Source organism: Mobula hypostoma, chromosome 9 (assembly GCF_963921235.1).
Source record: "Mobula hypostoma chromosome 9, sMobHyp1.1, whole genome shotgun sequence".
Lineage (NCBI taxonomy): Eukaryota > Metazoa > Chordata > Chondrichthyes > Myliobatiformes > Myliobatidae > Mobula > Mobula hypostoma.
Window position 1 is genome coordinate 127,394,134 of NC_086105.1, and position 27,821 is coordinate 127,421,954.

A 27,821-nucleotide genomic window follows, 5' to 3' on the forward strand; every position below is an offset into this window, starting at 1 on the left:
TGGAAGTAGAGAAAGACACATGGCCCTAAAATAACCATATCCTTCATGTGGTTAGGGTTGCCAACTTTCTCACTCCCAAATAAGGGACAAAAGTAGCAGTCAAATACAGGACACTTCTGTTTACCCCGAGAAAGACTACCATGACCATGAAGCCTTGCGTGGGCACCTGAGTGTGCATGCATGTCGTGCGCATACGTGTACATGTCCATTATTTTCTACAAATTGGTTTTGGCTTAATCTTCCCAGTTCTGATACACTGTACATACATTATTTCTACTTTATATAGGCTGTGTATTTATCATATCATTCCTGCTTTTACTATATGTTAGTGTTATTTTAGGTTTTATGTGTTATTGGTATGATTTGGTAGGTTATCTTTTGGGTCTGGGAACGCTCAAAAATTTTTCCCATATAAATTAATGGTAATTGCGTCTGCGCTTCATGCCATTTCGGCTTACGAACGATTTCATAGGAACGCTCTACCTTAGCGGGGGAAATACCGGACAAGGGCGGTCCCGTATGGGACAAACCAATTTAGCCCAATATATGGGATGTCCTGGCTAATACGGGATAGTTGGCACCCTCACATGTGGTCCAAGAGGCGCACACAGTAATTGTTTTTATTTGTTCTATATTGTGTATAACCTTGTTGATGTACCTTTACATGGACAGTGTGATAGGTTTTCAGTGATTTTATTTGACTTCAACACACTTCTGTTGTACTAATGTGTTTTGGGCCTGTTTATCAAAGACACTAGCTTGAGAGACTTGAAAAGACTGAGGGGTGTATGCTTCAAACCTTTTATGTCCTTTATTTTCTTGTAGTTTTAATGGTGTCTGCTGAAGAAAGACAGAGAGAGAGATAAAAATAAATCTTCAAGGACATCTGTATGATGCGTGGCCATTATTTCATTGGACCAGTGTGGTGGCAGAGGTGAGATCTGGATTCCTCATAAAATATCTGTATTATGATTTTCTGCAACGTAAAGCCATATTATATGCATGAGCATCAAAGATGTGAGATTGGAAAAAACTTTCAAATATTTTCATGTAAATTTCATTAAAGTGAACTTTAATTCCATATCCCAGATTTTTTGATAGTCATTCTGTAAGAGAGTATTTTTGTTGCCCGGACTGCCATAAATGGTGGTGGGGGAGGGTGGGGGCGGGAGTTACCTGTATCCATATATCCTGATTAATTGGTATTGCTTCAAGAGTTAGCAAAAATGTTCAAATATATGGCTATCTAAGAATGATTTTACCACTGTAGCTGTCATTCTGCAAGATCGGTAGCAACTATCAATGAATTTGGTGTTAAGGGCCCTTAAGTTATTGCAGTTCCACTCAAAGCCCACCAGAGCTCTGATCCATCCAGAGTCCAGGCTGCAGATCTGTTAGCCTGGGGCTGGAGTGATTAACACAATTCACCCAGATAAGCTGCACCTTTCTTGGCCCTCCAGAGCCTTCCTCTCCTTTCTGGAGTTAAGCAGCACAGAAAATGGCCACTTGGCCTAACTTGCCCGTGCTGAGCAAGGATCTTCCTGAGATCATTCTGTCTGGCCTTATTGCCTTAAGCCTTTCCTATCATGCACTTCTCTAAATGTCATTACAATGCCCCAATTGTCCCCATCTCTACCACTTCCTCTGGCAACCTGTTCCACCTACCACCCCCTCTCACCTTAAGCAGAGGTCAGAGAAACACTCTACTGCTCAACTACAGTATGTGAGGGCTTCAAAGCCCTGGGAACAGTTAGAGATTGAATACTCAATGTATGCTTTTGGATTTTGGCAGCCATGATTTTTTATGGGCTTTTGATTCCCTTGGAGATCGATTATCCTTGCGTAGCCTTCTGTTGAAGCAAACTAGCTGTCATCTAGGAAGAATCCCAAAGTGGTCTCTGAATGCTACCAGACTTGCCCCCTAGCTACAGGAACGGGGATAGAAGACACTCATGCTCGCTTGACTGAAGTTTCACACACGGAGTCAGGTTTTGACCTAAATTCTACTCTCCATCGGGGACTCCGCTGCTTTTTAGACTGGAGCCCTGGAGAATGTCATGCCTGAAAGGGTTCTGCATATGTGTGGTTGGATGGGAACAGAGAACTCCACTTGATGGCTTTTTTAATTTTAACAGTACAGGAAGGAATATCTGCATCCTCTAAACATTGTAAAAGCTGCAATATACTACTATGAAATGCAGTTCTAGATATCTGTCAGGCTGGAATTGCTGCTATCTCAAAACTGCATGATACTAATTACTCCAAGGAGCTTTGTATTGTGACGTTTTGTAAGTCCAAAACATAAAACTAACTGAAAGCGAGCACATGGAGACAGGAATGTCATTCCCACAGAATTTACCTTTATCTCCAGTATAAATTCTTTGTCGGATAACTGCAGGCTTCAGTTCAGTATCTTTGAAATGCCGTTCAAACTCAATTTGTAGAATGAATGAAACAGCCAAATCAGTGCCAATTCCATTTCAATTAATTTGCCGTCCATTTTGGGCGTAAGCCACGTTGTTTGTCTATTGTTAATTTTCACATGGTAAATCTCATGGCTATGCAGTCCTGTGTCTCTCTCATTGTGCTCAGATTTGTCACTAACAGTATGCAGATTAATGCTTTTTGTAACTTGCAAATTGACTTTTTCTCTTCCCTGTGCAGTCCATTTATTTTTGTCTGCTGACACACACTTTGTATGTGTCCTACTTGGTAGCATTTTCTGCAAGTTTCACCTTTAAACCTGCACTGGTCTGGTGAGTGTAAAACTGAAGCACAATTTGTTCAGCCAGGCAGGTTTCCATTTAGACATTACAATTTTGTTCATGCCTTACTGCAGCTCAATTGCATCTCTGTCTGCAGTTTCCATTGATACAGCGACTTCAACTGTTCTTTTCATTTAGGAGCCATTTTTGAATAGTTTCTTGTAAGGTTGCACAAACTATCTCTCAGTGCATCATTAAGCCCAGCACTGAACTGACAACATTCAGACAACCCCTTTACTTTAGCCACATACGCTGAAATGGACTCGCCTTCCTTTTGATTTTGCTTATGAAACCCAAAGCATTCTGTAATCAACAATGGTTTTGGTTTCAAATGTTCCTGCATTACTTTTATGATATCCACAAAGTTAATTTCAGCTGGTTTGGTTGGAGCAGTCAAACTTATAAGCAAACTCTATGCTTTTTCACCCAATGCACTCGGCAAAATTTGCAGTCCCTTTTCATTGGCTATTTCATTTGCTTTAAAATACTGGTCAAATTGTTCAGTATACAATATCCATTTATCTCTTGTGTGATCGAACGAGTATATCATTCCAATGCAGCCAGCTATTTCCGCTTTTTAAAATTTTACTCACTAGTACTCTGGTGAGCAAACACGGAGCCAGGAAGGACATGTCTTAGAGCAACACTCACAACACGCTGGAGGAACTCAGCAGGTCGGGCAGCATCAGTGGAAACAATGAGTCGACATTTTGGGCCGGAACCCTTCGTCATGTCTTAGTTTTGTTTTTACTTTAAGCAAGGCATGCGTGTATGACGTGGTGGCTTAATGTTGTATGCCATTCTTGTGCTTTTACATATAACCCATAATAAATTATTTAAACAAACAAGAATGCTTAATCAAACAATATGTTTACAGTATTACTCAAATATTACTGAAGCATTAAATGCACAACATAGATCATTCACTCTTACTCATTTGCCAAGTTTGATTCACTGGTTGTCCAGTGTTTGCATGAATGTGTACCTGAAATCACTTACATTAATGATCAAGTGTCAGAACATTGATTTTAATGACATAATTTGGAAATTAAGTTGTACTAAATTGCTGGTACTTCATCAGAACAGATCTTTAAGTGTTTCAAAGCTGGATTATTGGCAAGTAGGAACTGGTGCATAACCATGCATAAGTAAAGGTGTTTTATTTGAAGGGACAAATTAATTTTTATCTTGAAACATTAATAGCCAGATTGGAAGTTATATGAACATTCATATAATGACTGGTGATATAGTTTGGTTTGCTGAAAGAGTGTGTAAGCATGTTACAAATACTCAGCTTATTGAAAATTGGAAAGTGGCCAACTCTCTGCTTCTTTCTCAACGAAAGACCCAACCAATTTCCTGCCACCACCACCCTCATCCACCTGGCAGAACTGGTCCCCACCCTCACCAATTTCCTCTTCCACTCCTCCCACTTTCTCCAAACTCAAGAGGTAGCCATGGGCACCAGTATGCCTGCCTTTTCATTGGTTATGTAGTACAGTCTATGTTCCAAACCTTCCTTGTTAATGCTCCCCCACACTTCCTGCACTACATCAACCCTGAAACTGCTTCAAGCACCCATGCTGAGCTTGTCAGTTTCATCAGCTTTGCCTACAACTTCCATCCTGCCCTTAAATCCACTTGTCCATTTCTGACGCCTCTCTCCCCTTTCTCAATCTCTCTGTCTCTATCTCTGGAGACAAACTGTTTGTCAACATCCTTTATAAACTTATCGACTTCCATGACTATCTTGACTATAGCTCTTCCCACCCTGTCTCCTGTTAAAAAAAAAATGCTATTCCCTTTTCTCAGTTCCTTCATCTCTGCCACATCTGTTCCCAGGATGAGATATTCCTTTCCAGGACATCAAAGATGCCCTTTCATCAGGAGTCCTGATGAAGGGTCTCGGCCCAAAACGTTGACTGTACTTTTTCCATAGATGCTGCCTGGCCTGCTGAGTTCCTCCAGCATTTTGTGTGTAGTGCTTGGATTTCCAGCATCTGCAGATTTTCTCTTGTTTGTCAACAGAGATGTCCTCCTTCCTCAAAGAACAAGCCTTCCTCCAACATTGATGCTGTCCTCACCCGCATCTCCTCCATTTCCCAGACATCTGCGCTCATCCTATCTTTCTGGCACCTTAACAGTGACAGAGTTCCTCTTGTCCTCATTTACCACCCCATGAACCACAGCATGGAACCTTTCATTCTCCACAACTTCTGCTATCTTCAATGGGATCCTATTACCAAACACATCTTTACCCCAACTCTGCTTTCCGCAGAGATTGCACCTCCTTGCCCATTTGTCCCTCCCCACTAATCTCCCTCCTGGCACATATCCCTGCAAGCAACAGAAGTGCTATACCTGTCCATTTACCTCTTCCTTACCTCCACACAGAGCTCCAAGCAGTTGTTCCAGGTGAGGCAACACTTCACCTGTGAGTCTGTTCAGTCGTCCAAAGTATCCGGTGCTCCTGATGCAGCGTCCTCTACCTTAAAGATCCCTGATGTAGATTAGGGAATCGCTTTGTCGAGCACCTCCACTCCATCCGCCAAAAGCGGAATTTACGGTGCGCAACCTTTTCAATTCCTATCCTCGTTCCCATAATGTCGCCCATGGTCTCCTCTTTTCCCACGATGAGGCCACTCTTAGGGTGAATGAACAATACCTCAATTTCTGTCTATTTAGCCTCTAACCTAAAGGCATGAGAATCAGTTTCTCCTTCAGGTAATTTTTTCCTTCCTCCCTTCCTCCTCTTCTATTCCCTTTATCCCATCAGATTCCTTCTTCTCCAGCCTTTTACCTTTCCCACCCACTTGGCTTCACCAATCACCTTTTTACCGAGTCCTTCTTCCCCTTTCCCCATCTTTTAATTCTGGCATCCTCTCAATTCCTTTCCAGTCCTGATGAAGGGACTCGGGCTGAAACATCAACTGTTTATTCATTTCCATAGATACTACCTGGCTTGCTGAGTTCCTCCAGCATCTTGAGTGTGTTGCTCTGGATTTCCAGCATCTGAGGAATTTCCTGTGTTAATAACTGGCCAATTCGTTTCTTCTTTATGTAGTTAGTGAATTGTAGAATGCAATGACAATGCATTAATTGCAATTTATGTGTTAATGTCAAAAAATGACTGTCCTTGAGGCATTTCTTAGATCAAACAGTGACACTTTGGGGACAGTCTGGTACACAACCGTGAAATCTCAATGGCCTAATACCTAGTTTCAAACCTTCTGATTGACAGTTGCTCTCAGGACATTCTGGTCTTATTGCACTGAATTACTTTTAAGCTTGCACCGTAACACTTAAATAAACACCACTACTTCAGCAATGAAGCTAGTTAAAAGTTTAATATGGCTTCTACAAGGAAATGAAGAAGTCATTAAACCTTGTCCATCAAATTATTTCAAATTATGACAAAAGGAGGCAGCAATGAGACCCCGACTGGCGATCGCTGATGCTGTAAAACAATTTTGCCACGCTACAGTGTCGTCCAATGGGATGGAAGCAGTCAGTCGGTGGTTTTCCAAAAGTAATTGGATGGCCACGAGAGAAATTAATTTGAAGCCTGAATTAATTGGCTGCTTTATACTCCATTAAACTTCTGTGAGTCATTACATTTCTCTTAAGAGTGAGGGAAAATTAACCCAGAATGCTAAAAGAGCCCCTCATCAGGTACTGATTTGCATATTCTTCATGTTGCTTTAAAATTTCTATTCCAAGTAGGTACCCATCCCCTCATTGAATGTGATTGGTTCTGAGTCTAAAACAGAAGAATCATAAACTCTTTACCCCTCTGGCTAAATTTATGCTTTGAAGCGCATAAAAGAACAATAAAAACTATTTTTTCTTCATTTATGTTTTGCAAGTTACAGTCAGGAATTCCTCTGTCACAGAACACGATGCTCTTAGTTAATCACATGAATGTGCAGACAAAGATATGATAGGCATTCTTAAGGCAGAGATTAGTTGAGAATTTGATTAATTTAATTAGTTTGGCACAATATTATGGGCTGAAGGGTCTGTGCTGTGCTATGCTGTTCTGTGTTCTATAACCTACTAAAATCTGTGCTCATTTCTGTGGCAGATTTATAGCTCCTCAGTCTCAATTTAATAAAGCTCTTTCACATTTGCTGAGGGTCTTGGAATCCTCTTTAAAGAAGGGCAAGCAATACTGAGCAGAATAATTGAACTGCAGCCTGCAGCCCTTGTTGAATCTCCTGCAGACCTTGGCAGAATGTTCTCAGGCTGAGCATTCAATTCATTTTATGGGCAGTATGCTTTCTTGGTTCCACTTTCCATTACACCAATCAGAAGATCCCTTCATTCTCGAGCAGGTGGCTCCTCTTAAAGCTTGTGAGCTGCTGAAAGTTGATTGGATCACCACATCAAATAATCTAAATCTGTGCTTAGGTAAATTAACCACAGACTTTGGTGTCACTGGTTTGCTGTTTTACCACAGTTCATGGTTTTGCATACAGTGTTTGTTGGAAATAATTCAGAAAGTGTGTAGCCCAGGTGGTTGATGGTTGGGCTCAGTTGTTCTCCCATCTTGGCAATTTACTTGCAAATGTTTCACCACCATACGTGGAGACATCATCAGTGCTGTTAATTAACAGCGTACTGACAATGACTCCTCGTATGGTGATAAAACATTTACAAGTGAATTGCCAAGATCGGAGATCAACTCAACCTAACCATACAATGTCTGTACTCAGCAAAGGTTTTCAAAATGTTCCAAACTATCTCTTCAGTTTCTTTGGCAATTACTGATAATAACTCATACCTAAAAATTAGCATTTTCTTTACCTGTAACATTCTACTAATTGAAAGCAATCCTCTTCAGTTACATTTCAAGTGACTTATTTTCCTCTCCACATCAGCCTTTGAGTCTAAATGTTCACCTTTCAGCATGTTGCCTGGTAATCCTGTGCCTGCATCAGTTTATAAGGAATAATTAGTTATGCACTTAATAAACCCAATGCTGATATCAATACTTAAAATCCAGGGATTTTTGACATCAGAATTACAATTGAGACTTTCCTGCTGAATATTGCTTTGGCCAGTTTGTCTGTGGCAGTCTGGTATTTTCATAGTTCTAATGCCTGGATGAGCTGAGCATCAATAACTCCCAAAAAGCTTGACATCCTGCAGAACAAAGCAAACTGTGTGATTGGCATCCAGTCAAGCATTCATATCCTCCACCACTGGACAATGTATACTATCGACAAAATGCTCTGCAGTCATGGACCCAGGCTGCTCTGTTAGCACCTCCTCAACACTTGATCTCTGCTACGAAGAAAGACAAGGGCCCCATTGTGTACAGTTTCGCCTATAAATTGGATTCCATCCTGACTTGGAGATATATTATCACTGCTTCATTGTCACTGAGTGTACATCCTGGAACTCTACCAATAGCACATTTTGTACCCTCAAAAAAAAAACCGGATGAACACTAAATGCTGAGCTTCCCAGTGACACCCAGATCTTGAAAATGAATTAAAAAGTTTATAACTAGATAAATCTGTATTCTTGATGTCATTTGATAGGAGAATAATACCAACTTAAAGGACAGCATCAATTAATAAGAGTACTCAATGATATAAATATATGAATTTTACTTTTTTAAGCAGCTCATTGAAGATGGGTGTCACTGACAAGGTCACAAATCAATGTTCATTCTTAATTTAACTTGAGAAGGTGACAGTGACAACTAATTGGCTTGCCGAACCACTCAGGAGGGCAGCTCAAAGTCAACGATAACGCTGGAGTTATATTTATGTCAGGCCCAGTAAAGGACGCAGATTTCTGTCCTTGATGGAAATGAGTTGTTTTTGACATGGGTTTTCATGGCAGTCTGGAAGTTTCATGAGTACAGAAGAATTGGGAGAGTTATGAAGAAAGGTTATTAGAAACATTAATTCTATTTCTCTCTCTGCAGATAGTTGTGTGTTGAGTGGTCTCACTCGTGTCTCAGAAATGGTAATGAAATGATGGCCGTGTCATCTATTTGAATGGTTGGATTATGGATCCAGTTATTCAGGGCAAATGGGGAGAACATCACTACCCTACTACAAAATTATACTTTTTCTTTTAGCCTTTTACAGTTAAATGGCACAACTTGTCTAGCTTAAATTGCAAGAAAAATAGCAAATTAATACCTTTATTTAGGTTTCCAATATCTATTGTTTTGGTTAATTTTCATTTACGGTAACATTATGACTGATTACATCTTCCAGTCATTCACATACCTCATGGATATGTGTTACACGCCCCCTTCAAGTGAAGATCACAAATTGTAGATATATGACTTTTAAACTGTAGCTTTTAATTGGTTCTTCACTATTTTTTAATCAGTTGCACGGTACTGTGTTTGTCAACGTGGAGCAGATAGCAAGTTTGTTAATCAGGCAAAGGATGCCGGGAATGGCAAGGGTGGAGTGCTGTGGGAAGGGTGTGGGGCAGGTGGCAGAGAAAGAGTGAGAGGGGCAGAGAGTGGCATTAATGCAGACACACCCAGCCCTGAGACACCAGGCAAGGTAATTTGATTCCAAACAATTGGTCTATTACCGGTGCTTCCCGCTCCCTTCCCCTTTCCCCTCTCCCTGCACCTTTCCCACTCTCAGTCCACAGCAGAGACCTATATCACAATCAGGTTTATCATATTCACATGAGTCATGGAATTTAATTTTTCAGCAGCAGTACTGCAGTGCAATACATAAAATTACTACAGTACTGTACAAAAGTCAGGCTCCCTAGCAGTATATATGTGCCAAAGACTTTTGCACAGTACTGTAACTTACTCCCCAATTATGGCATTTATAAAAAATGCTCAGATCAAGATAATTTCTTGTGTCTCAGGGAATCTGAAATGGAAAAAAAATTCCAGTGTATGCAGGTGGCAAATATTTTTTCATAAACACCAAGGTATGCAACTACTTGAAGTCCTAAGGCTGCTGTTGTCCTTTGTTGGTGCAGTTACCTTTTCATTAACTGTTTAGTCAACATCCTAATTCAGTTGTGCATGATCAAATTATGGGGAAATTTAGTGCAGTGTTTTTCTATAGAATAGTCATACCACATTGTCTATTACAATTAAATATGGTTGGGGAAGCTCATTTAACATGGAATAGATGTAAATAGTACCAATACAGAAAGCCAGAAAAAGAAGAACAAAACGTGGAAGTGATTTTCAGGTTAAGCAACACCAGTGGAGAATGAAATAGAAATAATATTTACAATCAATGTCAATGTCATCAGCAAGAGAATCTCCCTGAAATGTTCTATCTTCAGTGATGAGACCTGACCTGAAGATTATTTCCAGCAGCTTCTATATTTATGACTCCTTTTGTCTTTGTTGAAATAATGAGGGCCTCAAAAAAATGGCAGCTCTAAAAATCCATCACCTACTCAGTACTGGACTGGGGTATAAAGCTAGATTTGTGTGCAAGCATCTGGAAATGGATTTGAATCTCCGAAGTTAACTATTGAGTTGCAGCCCACCTAGTAAGCAGTTACCAGTGGCTTCACATCTGTAGCAGTTCCAAATTACTATTGGTGTAAAACTGTGGAGCTAAGTTTGCAACCTAGCCCCCTGCTCACTCTCTCAAATTAGAAACAAGAATCTTTACAGTTCCAGGTAGCTGCGTACAAGGATGGTTACGCTCAGCCAGAATGAGAAACTCTCACACAGAAAAGATGTGTTGCTACTCTAGCTGCAAGTAAAATGTAGCAATGAAGTGTAATTTATCTTAAATAAAATCCATTGTTCTTCCAGCATGAAGTGCAATTGCAAAGAAAGCACAGCAGCACCTCTACTTCCTTAGGAGCCTGCGGAGATTCAGCACGACATCTAAAACTTTGATAAACCTCTATAGATGTGTAATGGAGAGTGTATTGACTGGCTGCATCATGGCCTGGTATGAAAACACCAATGCCTTTGAGCAGAAAATCCTACAAAAGGTACTGGATTTGGCCCAGTACATCAATTAAGCACACTTACATGAAATGTTGTCACAGGAAAGCAGCATCCCCACAACCCAGGTCATGCTCTCCTCTCACTGCTGCCATGGGGCAGAAGGTACAAGAGCCTCAGGATTCACACCACCAGGTTCAAGAACTGTTACTACCCCTCAACCACCAAGCTTGAATAAAAGGGGATAACTACACTAACTTGCCCATCATTGAGATGTTTCCTACAATCAGTGATCTTACTTTAAGGCCTCTTTATCTCATGTTCTCGTTATTTATTTCTATTTGCATTTGCACAGTTTGTTGTCTTCTGCAGTTTGGTTGATCTTTCATTGATTCTGCCATAGTTACTATTCTATGATTTGCTGTACACCCACAAGAAAATAAATCTCAGGGTTATATATGATGACATATACACTTCGATAATAAATTTACTTTGACATTGACTTTTCAGTTCCTTTTTGCAAGTCGAAGCATACAGATTAAGATTGTGTAAATTTTATCTAACAGTCTTAAACTGAAGTAAATTTGAATGCATTCTGCAGCCTTCATCCTATGTTGCACGAGGCATCTACAAAGATTTGTGCAGGCATTTAAATGATCACATTCCCCTTTAGGCTTCAGCGCTTTATGCCAAGTGTGGAAACTATTTTGCATGAATACAATGACCAATTTTACCAAGACCATGTTTTTTGGTGAGATAGCTCAATAAAGGCTCATCAGCTGATCAGGGTTGATTGTTTCCATAGAAACAGAGCCTTTACATTTTCAGCTGCAGTCCTCATAGTCTTGTTCTTCCTGCACATGCCTTTTCAGAATTACACAAATGAAGAATTATGATGGTTGGAAAGAAAAACAGACACAATATCTCCAATTATTTTTGCTTCTGTTTTGGTGGCTGGGGTGAAATAAAATTTAGCACAGTCATGATTAGGGATAGTTTATATACAGCTGAGAGTGCAGGAATCTAAGAAAGCACAGCCGCAGAAGATCAATTTTCTTGATTAGCAACACGCCTTGTCTAGGCTGCTTTCATTATGACAGCTCACAGCCTTTAGAAAATGATACACTGAAGTTATGTAGATTTTTTATGTAAATAATTGAAGCAATCTATTACCCTCCTTTCTTTGAATATGTGAACAACTAAATTGCACATTGTAAAATATGAAATTATATGAATACAAGATATTGTTTAAAATACTGTGTGTCTCTGCTGTGAATTCCATGATCATTAAATTTTATATTCAAGACTCATTTCGCTGTTTATGTTTAGGTTAATTAATACATTATAACCTTTTCTAACACTTAAAATGTACTAGTGCGACAACCTGCCTAGATTCAGTCTGGAGTACTGTGTGTCCTACTGGCTTTTGTATCATAGTAGGATATTACATCTTGGGATAATTAATAAGTAGTTCTGAAGTGGATGATTGAAAATAGGCTTCATAATAAACAAGAGGTCTGATTTTCTATAACTTAGAGTGGACTGTGCAAGGAACGACTCTGATTTAGCTCATAGCAGGAGAATTATGTCCTTCAGATTTTTAATTTCAGGCTTTAAGATTCACGTGGTTCTCAGAAGTACAATCCAGCTAACAGTTGTGGCTGATAGCTGCAATTCTCTTCCAGCCAATGAAAACCATTCATGCTTGGTTGAGTTCTACTTGTCTGGAACCATCTAGAGTGCCAATTTAATTTTTTTTATTTAGACAAAGAAATTGGCAAGCTTCGTCCCAACGTTAGGTCCAGGGCTTTTAATGTCTGGGCCTTATAATGTGGACTGGAATCCTGACTCAATTCTAAGGTGGTGCGGGTAGGACTACAAACCACAAGAAAAGTCCAGTTAGAATTCTAAAAGCTGCAAATGTTTTAAAGGACCACAGGTTAGGGTTCTTCTCCCGTGGGAGTGGGAGGGGTCGGGTGGCGGGGAGTATACCCCGCAACAATGGTGTGGGAAGGTGAACCAACGGATTGCCACGTGGGTGGCCAAAAGTATGGATATGTAGAGACCATAAGGGAATCTGATGTAAAGGATTGAGAGTCAGTGAATGGTTTATTGTATATAATTTTATTTTTGAATAAAGTATATTTTGAAAAAAAAAATTTTAAACGCTAAATTTGATAAAGAATTATTTGAGGGTTTGACGATCTATACACATGATATTTTTTCCCAGAGCTGAGGGCAGATAAAAAAATAATTAAGGCTTGGTCCACCATGAAAACCCATTTACATTTTGTGTGACACAGGGAAAAACTTTAATGGTTTTCTTCACAGTGAGAATTGTTCCTAAATACCAAAATTTGTTGCTTTACTGATTTTTGAAAATTAACAAAGCAATGTATCTAGTGGAGGAGCAATATTTTTTGGATGTTCAGATTGGACAATGCACGCGTCTACTTTGGGAGTTACTGTCAGTTTCCCTCTGTTATACCAATGAGAGATAATGATCCCACTGCTGTATTTTTACTGCATATCACAGAAACCAGATCTCTCAGTACAAATGCACATCACAAAATGTAGCTACACTGGTTAAGAAGGCCATAATGAAAGCAAAACAAGAGGTAGAACTAAAAGGTGCCACAAATTAATATTAAACTTGCAATGAATTTCAATTGGACCTCACTTAGTGTATTCTGATTGCCTTATTAAATTGAACTACTGGAATAGGATATATGAGAAATGTGATAGGTTATATCCATCAGGAGAGGATCTATATACTCTGGGTCTTTGGAAGGGGAGATCTGAGAAGACATCAAGTAGAAGTTTTATATGATGTAAAATTTTTGACAGAGAAACACAGAGCGTTGCTTCCTGTGGAGAAGAATAAAATTGGAGGCCATTTATCCATGATGATTGTCAATCTTTTTTTCCATCTAGAGTGTATTGAAAATGTTGGACGCATGTAGTTTAGATATAAAGCCTGGCCCCATTTACAGAGATATCAGTAAATTAGATTATTAGATTATGAGAACACTCAGTCCTCTTTTATTGTCATTTAGAAATGCATACATGCATTAAGAAATGATACAATGTTTCTCCGGAGTGATATCACAGAAAACAGGACAAACCAAAGACTAACACTGACAGAACCACATAATTATAACATACAGTTACAGCAGTGCAAAGCAATACCATAATTTGATAAAGAACAAACCATGGGCATGGTAAATAAAGTCTCAAAAGTCCCTGAGCCGATCGACTCTCGAGTCTCCGATAGCAGGAGGCCAAAGGGAGAAACTCCCTGCCATAAACCTCCAGGCACTGCCAACTTGCCGATGCCTTGGAAGCAGCCGACCAGAGCCGGCACTGAGTCCATCTGTCCGAAAACTTCGAGCTTCCGACCAGCCTCTCCGATACAACCTCCCGAGCGCCATCCTCTGCCGAGTGCCTTCAACCTCATCCTGGCCGCTGAAACACGCAAAGCCGAGGATTTCGGGGCCTTCTGCTCCAGAAATTCCGGTTACCACACAGTAGCAGCGGCAGCAAAGTGGGCATTTCAGAAGTTTTCCGGATGTTCCTCCGTACTCCCACGTCTGTCTCCATCAAATCAGAATTGTGCACGGTCCCCTAATTGACAGATAACAGGCATCACCACCGAAGTGGCCGCGCACGCTGCCGTCGCCCTGCCATCTTCTCCTCCTCCTTCACTTCTGAATGCGTTAGGGAGAAAGAATAGTGGATGTTGCTGCTAAAGGAAAAGTGGAAGGAGACTCAACTAGAGCATAATTTCTTGCATAGATTGGTTTGACAAAATTGCCTGATTTTGTCCTCTTTATTCTATGTAATTCTGTGTAGTTTGAGACCAGGATAATTGCAGACCCCATTCTGACTTCCACATGGAAGCTTGAAAGATCTGTCGAAGCAACACTCATAACATACCATAATTATGGAAACGTTACCACGGATGCTGCCCAACCTGCTGAGTTCCTCCAGCATGTTGTAAGTGTTGCTTTGATCCCAGCACCTGCAGATTATTTTGTGTTAAAGATCTGTCGAAGTTCTGTTGAAACATATTAACAAATAAGTTCTACCTTTGTACCACTACTCATACAGTAAATGCCTCGATAATAATGTACATATTTAAAATTACCCAAATACTTCCAAGCTGCTTGCTCTGAAATAGAAACACAAGGGAATGCAGATGCTGGAATTGGGAGCTGTTAGAGGAACTCAGTACGTCAGTCAGCATCTATCGAGGGAAGTGGATAGTCAATATTTTGAATCAAGACTGAAAGAGGGGAGATGGCCAATCTAAAGAGGTGAGGTGGAGGGATGAGGCTTGCGGTAAGTGGATCCAGGAGTTAGGGTGGGGTTAGTTCGTTGGTAGGTGGAGTCAGGTGGACAAATGAAGGTTGAAAATAGAAGCTAGAAGGTGATAGAGGTAAAAAAAAAAGGCTGCAGATGATAGAATATAATAGGAAAGTTAGGTGGAACATGGAATCATCTGGCCACTACCTACACACTCCTACCATTAGGTCTCAGCCCCTCACTGTTCCCATCTGACCATTCTTCATCCCTTATTTGGTGCTATATAATAAATGTTCCAGCTTTCAGTCTGTACTTTCAGTCTTGCTGAGTTTTAACTTAGAAATCTTGAATAGTGATGAAGAAATGCATCATAGTGCTTTAAGTGAAGGACAACGGGGCTTTCCAGGGTCAAGCAATGACGTTAATAAACAGAACACATTTAGGCAAAATTAATTTGGTAGGGAAAAATACTGACTCCTTTTACCCTTTTACCTAAGATGCAATTTTAATATAGGAATTTAAATTAAAGTCTGAATTTTACTTCTGAGTTTTTATGATTTTTGTTCAATGATTAATGGAACATTATGTCATACTGAGGATGCAGAACAATGCCAAAAAATGTTCTTTGATTAAAACGCATGGAGGACTAAGTGGCTTAACTGGAGCTGTATTCAAACCCATTTATCATGTGATTACAATTTAACTTCTAAATATTATAATATATGAAATGTATGAAGTAATAAACAACAAAATGATCAAATCTCATTTCATGAAATTGAAAAGCTTTGACTTTCAGTTATGGTGTGCATCTATCCTAGTGTGCCTTTTCTAAGAAATGAATAGCATAACATAATTGGCAATAAATCCAATTGGAAGTTTTAATGGTATATTTTGACAAGTAAAATAAATCCTCAATTAAAATTCAGCAAGCCGATCTTAAAATTTACAAATCATTTTATGCTGCAGATAATTCAAAATACAGCAAGGTTACAATACCTGAACTATATTTATTGAGGAATTAATGAAGAATGTATAAAACCAGGAAACAGAATCTTAACGACAACTCAAAATGTTCTATTGATATGGGATTGCTGACAGTGCAACTTATCGTCCATCTCTAATTACAGAATTAGTATCAAGTTTAATATCACCGGCGTATGTTGTGAAATTTGTTATTTTGCTGTAGCAGTACAAAATAATAAAAACCATAAATTATAATAAATTTTTAAAAATTGAATTAAATAAGCAGTGCAAAAAGAAGAAAATTGAGGCAGTTTGCGTGACTTCATTGTCCATTCAGGAAGTGGTAGTGGGTAGCTTTTATAAACCATTGATGACCTTCTTGTGTACATACTCCCTCAACAATGCTGAGTAGCAAGTTCCAGACGTTAAGTCAAGTTACAATGAAGGCACAGTGACTCATTTTTATGTGAAGAGGGTGTGACTTGGAGGGTTACTACAGGCCTGTTATTTTGTGATGAATATCTGCTTCTTGGGCCAGGAGTCCTCTGGTTTTTTACAAAGTTTAGCTTTCTAAACACAGCGCAGCTGCCACTTGTAAAGGACAGTTGTAAGTTAAACTTCCAACTAATGTTCATTGTTTAGCTTCTGGTCGTCAACAGCAGCGGTCCCCAACCACCGGGCCGCAAAGCACGTGCTACCGGGCCATGAGGAAGCGATATGAGTCAGCTGCACCTTTCCTTATTCCCTGTCACGAACTGTTGAACTTGAACATAGGGTTGCCAACTGTCCCGTATTTGCCGGGACATCCTGTATATTGGGCTAATGGTTTGTCCCATACAGGACCGCCCTTGTTCTGTTTTCCCCCACTAAGGTAGAGCATTTCTATGAAACCTTTCGTGCTGAAAGGGCGTAAAGCGAAGAAGCAATTACCATTAATTTATATGGGAACATTTTTTTGAGCATTCCCAGACCCAAAAAATAACCTACCAAGTCATACCAGATAACAATAAAACCAAAAATAACACTAACATATAGTAAAAGCAGGAATGATATGATAAATACACAGCCTATATAAAATAGAAATAATGTATGTACAGTGTAGTCGGGAAGATTAAGCCAAAACCGATTTGTGGGGAAAAAAATCGGCACGTATGTGCATGCGCACGTCACACATGCGCACACAAGTTCCCGCGCAAGGTTTCATGGTCATGGTGGTCTTTCCTGGGGTAAACACAAGTGTCCCATATTTGACTGCTACTTTTGTCCCTTATTTGGGAGTGAGGAAGTTGGCAACCCTAACTGTAAAAGACATGTTGAGGTGAGTTTAACCCTACCTGAACACTGCCCCTCCCCCTGCCCAGTCCGCAAGAATATTGTTAATATTAAACTGGTCCACGATGCAAAAAAGGTTGGGGACCCCTGGTCAACAGTACCATGAGATTCATTTTCTTACAAGCATACTCAATAGATCCATAATAGAATACTAAACATAATGGATTGGGCTGTATCCACTACTTTTTGTAGGGCATTGGTGTTTCCATACCAGGCTGTGATGGAGCCAATCGATGTACTCTCCACTACATATCTATAGCAGTTTGTCAAAGTTTTAAATGCTATGCCAAATCTCCACAAACTCCTGAGAAAGTAGAGGTGCTTCTGTGCTTTCTTAGTAATTGTACTTATGTGCTGGGCCTACGACAGGTCCTCCGAAATGATGTCACCAAGGAATTTTAAATTGCTGACCCTCTCCACCTCTGATCCTCCAACGTGGACTGGCTCATGAACCTCTGGTTTCTTCCTCCTGAAGTCAATAATCAGTTTCTTGGTCTTGCTGACATTGTTGTTGTAGCACTGCTCAGCCAGATTTTCAGTCTCCTTCCAATATGCTGATTCGTCACCACTTTTGATTCGGTCTACGACAGTGGTGTCATTGGCAAAGATTTAGATTATGAGAACACTCAGTCCTCTTTTATTGTCATTTAGAAATGCATACATGCGTTAAGAAATGATACAATGTTTCTCCGGAGTGATATCACAGAAAACAGGACAGACCAATGACTTACACTGACAAAACCACATAATTATAACATATAGTTACAGCAGTGCAAAGCAATACCATAATTTGATGAAGAATAGATCACAGGCACAGTAAAAAAAAAAGTCTCAAAGTTTCGAGTCGATCGACTCCCGAGTCCCCAATAGCAGGCGGCAAAAGGGAGAAACTCCCTGCCATAAACCTCCAGGCACCATCAACTTGCCGATATCTTGAAAGCACCCGACCACAGCTGACACTGAGTCCATCCATCCGAAAACTCCGAGCTCCCAACCAGCCTTCCGATACAGCCTCCCGAGTGCCTTCGACCTCTCCCCGGCTGCTGAAACACGCAAAGCTGAGGATTTCGAGGCCTTCAGCTCTGGAGATTTCAGTTACCACACAGTAGCAGCGGCAGTGAAGCAGGCATTTCAGAAATTTTCCAGATGTTCCTCCATGCTCTCACGTCTATCTCCATCAAATCAGGATTGTGCACGGTCCCCTACTTGACAGATAACAGATACCATCACCGAAGTGGCCGTGCGCACTGTCGTCGCGCCGCCATCTTCTCCCCCCCTCCCAGGAGGTCTTACTTGAATATGACACTGGAGTTGTGCTATGGCCACACAGTCAGAGTGTAAAGCAAGTAGAGCAATGGGCTGAGCACACAACCTTGTAGTGCACCTGTGCTGATGGAGATTATGGAGGAGATGTTGCCAATCCAAGTTGACTCGGGTCTGCACGTGAGGAAGTCGAGGATCGTATTGCACAAGGATGTACTGAGGCCAAGGTCTTGAAGCTCATTGATCAGTTTTGAAGGGGTGGTGGCATTGAATACTGAATTGTAGTTGATAAAGAGCATCTTCACTGTCCAGATGTTCCAGGGTTGTTATGAAGAGTCACTGAAATGGCATCTGCTGTGGACCGGTTTCTCTGGTAGGCTATCCTGTAGGCATATTAATAAGTTGGGAAGTTTGCACACCCAGGGAAGCTAGCTTCACAGCATTAATTGTAGGTAGCTGAGAACTGTATTTCCAAGAAGCTTTAAGAACATTTGTGTTAAAAAGATATATGAAGGATTATCACATGTGTGAGCTCACCCAGGTAGCAATGAAACTGTATAAAAGTAAAGGGCAGTTCAGGCTTATTAGAAATGGGATATGGTACATAAAGAAGCATGAAAGAAACATGGAATGAACTAGAGTCCATTATTTTTCATTTCTGCAATGGATGACTGGTTCATCTGCAACTTGGGGTATGTCTTTTTAGCTCACAGGAATTGTACTTGTGTTTGAGAAATGGTGCGTAATTTGGAAATGTTTTGTCGGATAGAAATCCTCTGTGAGTTGTAAGTGTGTTTTAAGAAAGTTGTTTGGATTTAAACAAGAATCATTGGGGAAAAAACTGAACTGTGTTTTAGAAACATAGAAACATAGAAAATAGGTGCAGGAGTAGGCCATTCGGCCCTTCGAGCCTGCACCGCCATTTATTATGATCATGGCTGATCATCCAACTCAGAACCCAGCCTTCCCTCCATACCCCCTGACCCCTGTAGCCACAAGGGCCATATCTAACTTCCTTTTAATCTACTCTCTTAGCTGGAAGTATCTTGTCCTTGGTAGGGAGGGAGGACCCACCACTCAAATCGCAGGCATTAGCAGATAAACTTGTGTGGAGAATAAAAAGAGAAGCGAATTAGTCTTTGAAGATTGGGTAATTACAGTATAACCTTCCTTTATTGAGGGGACTGGTGGGTATTTATATAGAAATGGGCTTAAGGTTTTTGTTTGAGTTTAGAATTTTGTGGTCAACAAACCCAGTACTATCACATTTCTTGGAAGCACATGAAGGTTTGCATCTGCTCACCCAGCACAGTTATTAGGAGGGGACAGGGTGTAGCTTCCTTATAGAGGACCACAACCTTGGAAGCTTATGTGCCACAATGACCCAGAGAGCTATGTCAGCTGGAGTCAAGGCTTTATGCTTTGGCTGTTGGTAGGGCCACTCATGCCAAACAGGTCGAAGGGTGAGGCCAGACTAAAAGAAGTCGACTAGTCTTTCAGGTTTGGGGGTTCAGCTCACAGCTAACAACAAAACAAACAAAACTGTTGAAGAGTCCTTCTACATCTGCTTGCAATGGATTCCTGAATTTCCACCTGGGAGCAATGAAAACCCAGATGAAGATAGTGGCACAATGAAGGAAGCCCTGAACACAACCAGAGATAAAAGACCTTCACTGCTGCCCTGAATGCCTGTGGTATAATAGACAGTAATCTGGGTACAGATTAGAGCCAGAGAACTAGTGGCCATCATGCCTGGCGAACAGAGGTGGTGGTATTGTTGCATCAGGACAGAAGGATGGTGTAAGTTCTTCATGGATGTTTTATTCCAAACCGCCAGACAAATTGCTAAAAAAAAAACACACACACACTAGATACCTCAATGATCTCTCAGCTCAATTGTGACATGTACTGCAGGATGTAATTTGCAAATAATTTGTAATGCATGCACAGGTACAGGTGCAATGAAAAACTGAACTTGCAGCATCACATAGCATCAAATTAAAGCATTCACAAGAAAAAAACATAAATTAAACATAAATTATATATACATTTTACAGGAAAACACAAGAAGTCAATTTTAGTGCAAGGTGGTTATAGTGTTGCTAAACAGTAGTGGCTGGGGATTGACAGTTGGTTCAAAAACCAAATGGTTGAAGGGAAGTAGCTGCTCTTGAACACGATGGGAACTTAATCTTCCGTACCTGCCGCCTAATGGTAGCTGCGAAAGGGTGGCACGGCCTGGCTGGTGGGGATCTTCACAGGTTGCCTGCTTGCGGCAGTGCCTCCTGTAAGTACTAGTGATGGTGGAGAGGAATGTGGCGGTGACGTACTGTGCAGGGTATACTGCTCTGTGCAGCTTCTTACATTCCTGTAAGAACATGGTCTTCAATTAGACCATGATGCAAGCAATCAGAATACTTTCAACGCTGCATCTATAGAAGTTTGTTACAGTGTTTGATGACAAGTCAAACCTCCTGAATCTTCCAAGAAAATAATACAGATGGGGTACTTGCCGAGGGTTGTTACTTTCATTTTGTTTCCTATGTGCTGATATTGCCTTAACAGGGTATTAATTATATTTGTCCCATGCAGGAAGAGGTTTTTATATCACTCGTGAACACTGATTCAGCATTACCTAAAGAAGACCCACCTGAAATGGTCCTGCACTGTGGAGACCTCTGCATGGTAGCTCTCTGGGTAAAATGTTTCATGTCCAGTCCCCAAAGACCTCTTCTCCATCAGTCTTGTCCTTCACCACTCCCTACCCTGTCTCTGATCCCTACAATGACCTTTGTATCCCTTTCACCCATCTCTGTGACCTCCAACGGGACTGCTGAGCTGAATCTCTTTTGTGAGGCATGGGAGTGGCCTGCTTTATCCTCACCTAAACTAGAGAAGCACACATTCAGATCTATGTATTCGTTCCAAATCCAAGTGAAGGGTCTCAATCAAAGTGTCAACTTTCCATTTCCCTTTACTGATCTGCAGAATTTTTCTAGGATTTTGCTTTCTGATCATTCCAACTGCTGTCCCACCAAGTAGAAGGCAATAAACCTGTCGGAGTTAAAATTACTCTAACCTTTGAACCCCGAGTAAGCAATCCTTGTCCTTATAGAGTGTAGACCAAGTGGAGGATTGTTAAATTTTCCATGCTTGCTCACGCTGGTACATAAAAAAAGAGTAAGCTGAAAGGATGGAATAGTGGCCAATTGTATCGACTGTATTGTTACAGTTTTCAGCATTGATATCCTCATCTTTAAAAGAATTCTGGTTAAACCTGGCTGAATTGCAATTGCCAAGTGTTATTTTGAACAGTGTGCATGGTCTGTCACTCTTTTATTTGGATTCGAAAATATGAGGCCGTTTTGTAAAATGACAACATGTATTTAAAATGGTGTATCTGGAAGTCAGATGGTAGGGAAGAATTAAATTGCTCCAGAAAGTATTGCTGTTCTCAAATGCCATCTATAAATGATGATGAAACCACGGTTGGCAGAATTTCAGATAGCGACTAGGAGGCGTTCAAGAGTGAGATTTGGAACAGCACGACACTTTACAAGTACCAGTGACCAGGGGATTGCTGGGTGGTGCGGCTCAAAGGGCCAGTGGGGATTATTCTGCACTGTATCTCAATAAATAAATAGATCAACATTAACAAGACCATAGAGTCTTAGAGAAATTCAGCACAGAAACAGGCCCTTCGGCCCATCTAATCTATTCTGAAACCATTTAATCTGCCTACTCCCACTCGCACTGGCAGCTCGTTCAACACTTTCATGGCCCTCTGAATGAAGAAGTTTCCCCTCATGTTCCCCTTAACTTTTCACCTTTCACCCTTAACCTCCAGTTGTAGTTCCACCCAGCCCACAGGAAAAAGGCTGCTTGCATTCACCATATCTCTACCCGGCAAAATTTTGTACACCCCTATCAGATTTCCTCTCGATATACCAAGGAACTGATTGTGGACTTCAGAAAGTGAAAGTTGGGGAAACACATAACAGTTCTCATGGAGGGCTTGGCAGTGGGAAGTGTGAGTAGCTTCAAGTTCCTGAGCATCAGCTTCTCAGCTGATCTGTCCTGGGCCCAACACATGGATGCAAACAACAAAGAAGGCACACCAGCCACTCTTACTTCATTAAGAGTTTGAGACCTGGTATTTCACCAAAGACTCTTAAAATTGTCTATAAACGTACTGTGGAGAGCATTTTGACTAGCTTATCAAGCAGGAGTAAATCAAAGCAACTGGACTTGCGGTGTTGTCTATAAGATGTTTTGCCACTCATCCAAGAGGCTTCTTCAGTTCTAATCCATTGTGTGCAGTTTTCTGGTTTATAAACTCGGGGAGTTGTTCAAAGGTACAGCAATCACATGAGGGTCGTGAAGAGTCGTAGAGGTCATGAGAGGGTCATTAGTCTTATCTTTGCGTGAATGGAGGTGTGAACTGTTGTGGAGACGCTGGAGTAGAGATATTAGGACTGCATTGTAAGTAGCTGATATGTGGTGCCTTGATTTACTACTGCTTGATATACAATAACCTGGATAACTGAGAACCTTCACAGACATTCTGACTAGTTGTATCACAGCCTGGTATGGCACCTTCAATACACAGGACTGCATGAGGCTTAGAGAGTTACAGACTCTGCTCTGTCTCTCTCCCCTCCATCAATGACACCTTCAAGAAACAGGGCCTCAAGAAGTCGGCATCCTTTATAAAGCACCGTCATCATCTGGGACATGCCCTCTTCTTGTTACTACCATCAGGGAGGAGGTACAGGAAGCTGAAGACCCACACTCAATGGTTCAAGAACAGCTTCTTCCCCTGTACCAGCAGATTTCTGAATGATCCATGATTGTTTGCACTTACTTACTTGTGTAATTTATAGGTTTTTATGTCTTTGCACTGTGTTACTGCCACAAAACTGACACATTCAATAATAGTAATAATAAATCTGTTTCTAATGCAGCTTTCCAAACATCAGAGCTCAGCTCAGTCACAACACACTGGAGGAACTCAGCAGGTCGGGCAGCATCCGTGGAAAAGATCGGTCGACGTTTCCAGCCGGAACCCTTCGTCTGGCCCGAAACGTCGACCGATCTCTTCCACGGATGCTGCCCGACCTGCTGAGTTCCTCCAGTGTGTTGTGAGTGTTGCTTTGACCCCAGAATCTGCAGATTATTTTGTGTTTAGAGCTCAGCTCAGTGTACCTAGAATTGAGGGATACCCTGCGAGAAAATGTCTTTCCCTGTCAAACTATCACCTCTGGGTCAAAAAATAACCCCCCCCCCACTTCTTATTCTGCCTCCTTCCTTCCCAGTCATGATGAAGGGTCTCGGAACATCAACTGTTTAGCCCCCTCCAGCATTTGTGTGTGTTGCTCAAGATTACCAGCATCTGCAGAATCCCTTGTGTTTATAAATTACTTCTCATCCCTGTTTTGAATGGCCAACCACTTATTTTGGAACTGTGTCTCTGTGGTAATATAAATTCTGGCTCCACCAGCTTTGGCCCTCGGAAAAAAAATTAGAATGTTCACCTTATTCAAAACTTAAAAGAATAGAGCTCGTCTGCTTAGTCTCCTTTCCAGGAATTAATCTTCAGAGCACACCCTCTACACATTAATCAGTTCTCAGGTGGGAAACCAGACTGATACGTAATATCCCAGATGAAGTCTCACCAGGTTCTATACAACTGGATCAAGACATCTCTACTTTTGTACTGAAGTGCTCTTGCAGAGGATACCAGGATTCCTCCTGCCTTTCAGATTCTTTACTGACCCTGCAAGATAATATAATAAGGCATCCGTTAGTCTTGCGAGACTATGGATCTGCGCCTGGAAAGTCTTCGCCCACCAGGGCGCAGGCCTGGGCAAGGTTCTATGGAAGACCGGCAGTTGCCCATGCTGCAAGTCTCCCCTCTCCACGACACCAATGTTATCCAAAGGAAGGGCAAGGGCCAATACAGCTTGGCACCAGTGTCATCGCAGAGCACTGTGTGGTTAAGTGCCTTGCTCAAGGACACAACATGTTGCCTTGGCTGGGGCTCGAACTCACGACCTTCAGATCGCTAGTCGAATGCCTTAACCACTCGGCCACGTGCCCACATACCTTTCAGTGATTCATGTACAAAGACACTCAGGTTCCTTTCAGCACCAACATTCTTCAAATCCCTCACCATTAAAAATATAATTTGCCTTTGTAAACACAAGAAATCCAGATCAACACATACAAAATGCTGGAGGATCTCAGCAGGTCAAGCAGCATCTGTGGAAAGGAATAAACAGTTGAAGTTTTGGGCCAAGACCCTTCATTAGGACTCCAGCATTTTGTATGTGTTACTCTGCCTTTGTGTTATTATCCATCAAAGGGAATGACTTACATTTTTCCACTTTATATTCTGCCTTCCATGAATTTTCCCATTCACTTAACCTGTTTTTTGCTCTTTGAAGCTTCTCTGCATCCCCCTTACAGCCCACACTGACATCTAGATCTTAGGCACTTTCATGAAAGTTACCTTCTGTGTTTCAGCCATATCTGAATGTTGTCTGGATCATACTGCATGCAGACATGGAGCACACCCAAAATGCTGGAGGAACTCACAGAGGCAGAGTAGTTTTTTAATGGTGAGAGGTTGAAGAGTGCTGGAGCTGAGAGGGACTTGGATGTCTTTGTACATGAGTCACTGAAAGGTATTTTGCAGGGTCAACAAGGAATTTGGAAGGCAGGTGGTATCCTAGTTTCTAGGATAGGAATAAACAGTCAACGTATCAGGACTGGAGAGGAAAGGGAAAGCAGATATTGACCGCTTTACTTGGCGCGGTATTAGAAGTCATTGTTCTATCAGCACTTCTATCATCTTCGTTCCAACATAAGATGAAGTGACTTAAAATGGAGATGCCGATGATACTGCCTTTGGGATGTACTGGGGCAAGAGTGTTTCCAACAACCACAATTATCTTCTTTTGTGCAAAGTATTGTGTTTTCATGTGATGGCCAGTGACTTTGATGTCTCCAGATTTCTTTAGTGCCACTCAAAGTTGAATGCTGCCTTGATGTGAAGGGCAATTACTCTTGTCTCACCTTCAGAATTCCATGTTTCAACGCAATCTGTGATTCATTCTGAGTTTAGTAGAGCTTGTAAAACCTAAATCACTGAGTAAATGCTTATGATAGTATTATCAATAACATCTTCCGCCACTTTGCTGAGGACTGAAAGTAAACTGATTGGGCACTAATTAGCCAGATAGTTCTGAACAGGGTGTCCCTGAGCAAGTGTTCGGTAGGTATGAGAGTTGTAAATACTGGAACAACTTGACTAGAGGTATGGCTAGTTCTGGAGTGCAAGTTTTCAGTATTACAGCAAGAATGCTTTCTGGTTCTCTAAGCTTACCCACTCTATCATGTGGAGTGAATTGAATTAGCTGAAGATTGGTTTCTGTGATGGTGCAATTCTCAGAGGAAGTAGAAACGTGGTGCTGACTGAATGTGGTGAATATTTTTTAGCAGTCACATGCTGTGTTAGGGATGTTCTTGGAGCCTTCTCCTGCTGTCTGCCCACCACGTTTTACAGATAGATACGGCAGAACTACAGAGATTTAATCTGATTTATTGCTTGTTTCTCTTGTTATGCTGTCTATCGCTATCCATCGTCCACACGACCTGTCCTTCACCAGGTTGGCACCGATGTGCATGAGAAAGGTTGATGCCTCTCCCAGCTTGTCCTGCTGGTGAAACCAGGAGCACCTGGGAACTGTAGCACATTGCCTGGAAGGTACAGTTCTGTGACATAGCTTTGTCAGTAACTTTATAGAGTCACAGAACCACTACAGCACAGAAACATGCCATTTAGCCCATCTAGTCTGCAGAACCATTATTCTGCCTAGTCCCATCAACCCTGCACTCAGTCCATGGCCCTCCATACTCCCCTCCCATCCGTGCACTTAACTAAATTTCTCTTAAATGTTGAAATCAAACCTGCATCCGCAGTCTCTTGAGACAGCTTCACAGCCTGGACACCAGATATTTGTGAGAAGGACTGAGAGGTCAACTGGGGCAGGAGCAACTTCTGCCATGCCACGATCCAGTGACCAGGTTCTTGCCTCTAGCTTTATTCTTTCTATGTGCCGATGCAGTGATCATGATACAACTGGGAGGCTTGTTGGGACAAATCAGTGAGTCTGAGTGGCATTTTGGGCAGTTGGGTTAAATTTGGCAGAATTCCTCCCCAGTGGGGATTAGTGGATAATCTAATGGTCCTGCAGTTATCATTCCTGGTGACCAGATTTCTTAAAGTTAAATTCCACAGGATTTGAACTCTGGTTTCTAGATCATTAGTATGGTAATTTGATTGGAAGTGTTGTGGATAAGGGATAAGTACGTTTTTCTTGGAATATGGTGGAGTGGTCATAAGGATAAACATCACCCTACAAATAAATAAGAATAAAACACTTGTTGTAGTATAACATGTTCAGTGGTACCAGGATGAACTCCTGGGCACAAACACTGTCAAGTGTTACTATTAACTTGGCAAGGAATATGGGATGTTAATTGGCTGATAATTCCAGCCCCAATTCCTTCCTATGTGCTAATGTGCTAACTTTAAAGAGCTAAATATTGGATAAACCTCATAGCTCTCCTTATTTCAAAAGCAAAATCCTTCATTCTCTTCTGTGTACTTGCATTAGAAATGTGAATTTTTCCCAGTGATAGGAAAATATTTAAGAGATACATGAGAAAACTACCTTGTAGTTTTACACTGGTTAGAATTTTCTATTGTTAGTAAAAAGCAGCTAAGAAGAATAGTACAACTATGAAATGAATTCTGACAGATACTAATCTATTCAGCACAAAAAAGAATGAAACTGCATCTTTGAAAATTCAATTAAGACTTAACAATTTATTATTTATGTTATTTTTTTTACCAATAGCTTCAGATACCAGAGCTTCAGCAGTTCCAGCAGGGTGCCCTAATGACAGTAGGTTGGAACAAGAACAGCCTGTCACATCGTTATTAGTTTAGCAGTAGGAAGGGTCCTTCGAGATCTCTTCCGATTAGCAGCAAATTTACTGCTGGCTGGTTTGAATGCTTGCTCTAGATATTGGAGTATAATAGAAAGATATGACATAATTACTTTACAAAATACCACTGTGAAGGATTTTTGTTGTTCTCATCCCTGCTTATGCTGTAATGATAAGGGTTCCATGCTATTACAGATTATGGGGACTCTGAGCTTGTACTCGCTAGAGTTTTGAAGGGTGGGGGTGGGGGAGGATCTCACTGAAAC

At 41.1% G+C, this 27,821-nt stretch overlaps 1 protein-coding gene across 2 annotated transcripts in view; it reads right to left on the reverse strand.

Annotated features, from left to right (window-relative positions):
* The window catches only part of cpped1 (calcineurin-like phosphoesterase domain containing 1), a 241,961-nt gene that overhangs the window by 48,120 nt on the left and 166,020 nt on the right, over window positions 1–27,821 (reverse strand). The window contains exon 4 of one of the 2 annotated variants that reach the window (XM_063059097.1): window positions 27,191–27,628. The exons of the other annotated variant lie outside the window; for it this stretch is intronic. Within the exon in view, the coding sequence (XP_062915167.1) occupies window positions 27,537–27,628 (92 nt within the window). The 3' untranslated portion in view covers window positions 27,191–27,536. Of the gene's footprint in view, window positions 1–27,190; window positions 27,629–27,821 lie in introns of those variants that run through there. 2 annotated transcript variants of the gene reach the window in all.